This window comes from Poecilia reticulata, linkage group LG12 (assembly GCF_000633615.1).
Source record: "Poecilia reticulata strain Guanapo linkage group LG12, Guppy_female_1.0+MT, whole genome shotgun sequence".
Taxonomy (NCBI): domain Eukaryota; kingdom Metazoa; phylum Chordata; class Actinopteri; order Cyprinodontiformes; family Poeciliidae; genus Poecilia; species Poecilia reticulata.
Window position 1 is genome coordinate 9,070,372 of NC_024342.1, and position 2,931 is coordinate 9,073,302.

At 36.4% G+C, this 2,931-nt stretch overlaps 1 protein-coding gene across 1 annotated transcript in view; it reads right to left on the reverse strand.

Annotated features, from left to right (window-relative positions):
* Positions 1-660, reverse strand: part of notch1a (notch receptor 1a) — a 24,965-nt gene extending 24,305 nt beyond the window's left edge. The window contains exon 1 of the mRNA XM_008423696.2: positions 391-660. Within this exon, the coding sequence (XP_008421918.1) occupies positions 391-448 (58 nt within the window). The 5' untranslated portion in view covers positions 449-660. The remainder of the gene's footprint in view (positions 1-390) is intronic.
* Between the last annotated feature and the right edge of the window lie 2,271 nt (positions 661-2,931).

Sequence of the window (2,931 nt, forward strand, 5' to 3'; positions counted from 1 at the left end):
CTCTCATGTGGTTTATAACCAACTCTCAGAAGTAGTCAAGCAGGTGTTAAGTTTTATTGGAACAGTCGAAATAAAAATATTTTAACACCATAAAATTAATTCTGCACCAATCTTCGGTCGCACATGAACTTAATTGCTGCGACCACAGCGCAGACTGCAGCAGCTTGCACAGAACTTTTTCCCACGCTTAATAAAATTATTATAGCAAGGTAATGATTCTCGTTATTCGACATGCAATAATCTAACAGTCTCATTTCCTGAATATAATAAACAGAAAAGCCTTATTTGGCAACTTATAACGCACTTCTAATCATTTTGTAACTTCCTCAGAGTCTCTCTGCTGAATCTAAACAGGATACGACTTTTATTTTTTATTTTTTTAAAGCTTACCTTGCGAAAAGACGATTGCTTGAATTAGAAATGTCAGTTTCACCAAGAAACGATACATTCCTCCTCTTCAGCTTCACAAACGTGCAGGAGTCCCGCGTTGGGTTCGCATAGATCCTCAGTTTGGGGCTCCAGATGTTGCGTCAAAATGAATATCCTTAGTTTGAGACGGAAAGGTTAATCCCAGCAGGTAGAGTGAAAGTCTTCACCACAGCTCAGATCATAGGTGTTAACCGGCTGCACTCCGAGTTCTCAATGAAATCTACGAGCAACTTCACAAGTTCCTCTTACTCCTCCTCCTCCGCCCCTTCTAAATTCTCCTCCGCCTCCTCCTCGTCCTGTGGCCAAATCAGAGCTGCTCCCTCCCCTCCACATGCTCCAGAAAACATGTCCCTCCGTGTACACTAACTGTTAATAATAGAAAGTTGTGTAAAATGGTAACTTTATGTTTATGACGCTCTTAGAGGCGTCTATAGAGGACTTTATTTTTATCTAGTCATATATTACGTTTGACTTGTACTTTTACACAGTCCATCAGATTGCAACCTCGATTTGCATTATTAGGATTTGATGAGACAAGGTCAACTCAAGGGGCACAAAGTTGTTTTTCCACTTTCACGCAATTGTGGGTGTGGAAGAAAAAAACATGCAACAGTCTTTCTCAAAATGGTTTACAAAATTGATCTGAAAAGCGCAACGTGCTTTTGTGTTCACAGCCCAATTCACAAATCTGGCTTTTTGTGGAAGACTGGTGAGATGAAAGTCATTGTTGAATGAAATGAAACAAGAAGTCTTGCTTGGCACAAGCAATGTATGGGACACAACAAACGTGTGATTAAAATAAAGGTGCTGGAAAGACGGAAGGTGATTAGATTCAAAGTTAAAAGGAAGATTGATGGAGCTAAATTCAGGAAAATCTGCTACAGGCTAAAAATAACTAGAGGCTGGGATGAAGGTTAACCTACTAGTAGAACAACAATGCTAAACAACCAAACAGAGCCACAATGGAAAGTTTAGTTAAAGCATTTTAAAAATGGCCCAGTCAAAGTCCAAACCAAGATGCCAGGTGCCATCAGAGTGTGCGGCGAGCAAGAGTTAATTTGCAAAGACGAATGGGCAAATTTCTCTCATTAGATATGCAAAAGGTTTAAAACAGACTGCAAAATGCATGGATGTTTTCTGTTTGTAATGTGACAATTAACTGTTACGGATGTTCTAGCCGGAATAAGTAATTTATATAAACTGTGAAATATATCCACATCAAATCTCAATATTCTTGCTTTTTCTTACATTACTTGTATATTTTGAAATTTTGTGATTTTGCTTGGTTAAAAGTGGCCATCTGTGACTTTCTAGCAGCTTTGTTTTACAATTGATACAGATCATTTTGAAGGTGAGTCTGCTGTTTGGTAGTAATCTTAAATCAGACTGGTTTACCATAGTGTTTATCAGACTTTCAGACTTTTCAGACATGAAGGCAGGAAATGTAATATATATATATTCTATAATATGCAACTAAAACTGCAGAACAAAATTTTAAGGTAATTGCTCTAGAAAATAACTTGACTCAGTTGACTCAGATCAATGTTGTCAGAGTTCAAACAAAGATCAAATGCATTACGTCAGTTTATAAATTGCCGCACTGACTCAGACTGGTTTCATTTCTCTGCTTCATAAGACAGAAGATAAAAACAGGAAGTGACTTTCCCCCACTACACCTGTTTCTGATTTGATGCTATAATATCTGATGCACTTGAAAATCAAAACATCCTGGTACCACTGATTGTAGGATAAAAAAAAAAAACTCCCAACCAGAAGTGAAACAGCAAAAAATGCAATTTATTGCAGATCTGTTTTGGTCGGGGTGCTGGAAGAGGGTGAAGCTGACTCAGCTAAATACATTATGTTTGTGGGTTTTAATTCTTTCACATTTGAGTTAATAATGTCTGCATCCACCTAATAGGAGCAAGCAAATCAGTCCTGCATTCAGTTTGCTTGTATAATGACATACATCGGCTTTCATTCATCCAATGGACAGTAAATTTCACTCATAAATTTAATGACATTCTTAAATTTTAAAAAATCATGACAAAAAAAATTGTCTGTGTACTCATGCATTGTTCAATAACGCTCGCAAAATTGTTTATGACAACAGTTTTTTAAAATATCTAATCCCTTACAAGTTACAGTAGAAAACAAATACAGAAAAAAGTCAAATCCTGGTGTTTTGAGTGAGAAAGAGCCTAAAATATTTGTGACAGATCAAAATAATGTACGGACCCTTAAAACTTGCAATGATTTAAAAACTTATATTGTGAAAATCCTATTTAGGAACTGAGAACCAGCTCACTTCTCTAGTCACAAATCACCTTGAAAAAAGGAGTTATGAAACTGTTTCATTATGTCATGTTATACCCACAAACTTCAATGAACTGTATTGAGATTTTATGTCGACATACAGTATAAGACTTTATAGTGATGAAGAGGGAAAAGGATACAAAAGGTTTTTAAAAAGCTTTGATGATAAGTCGGATATTTGCATTC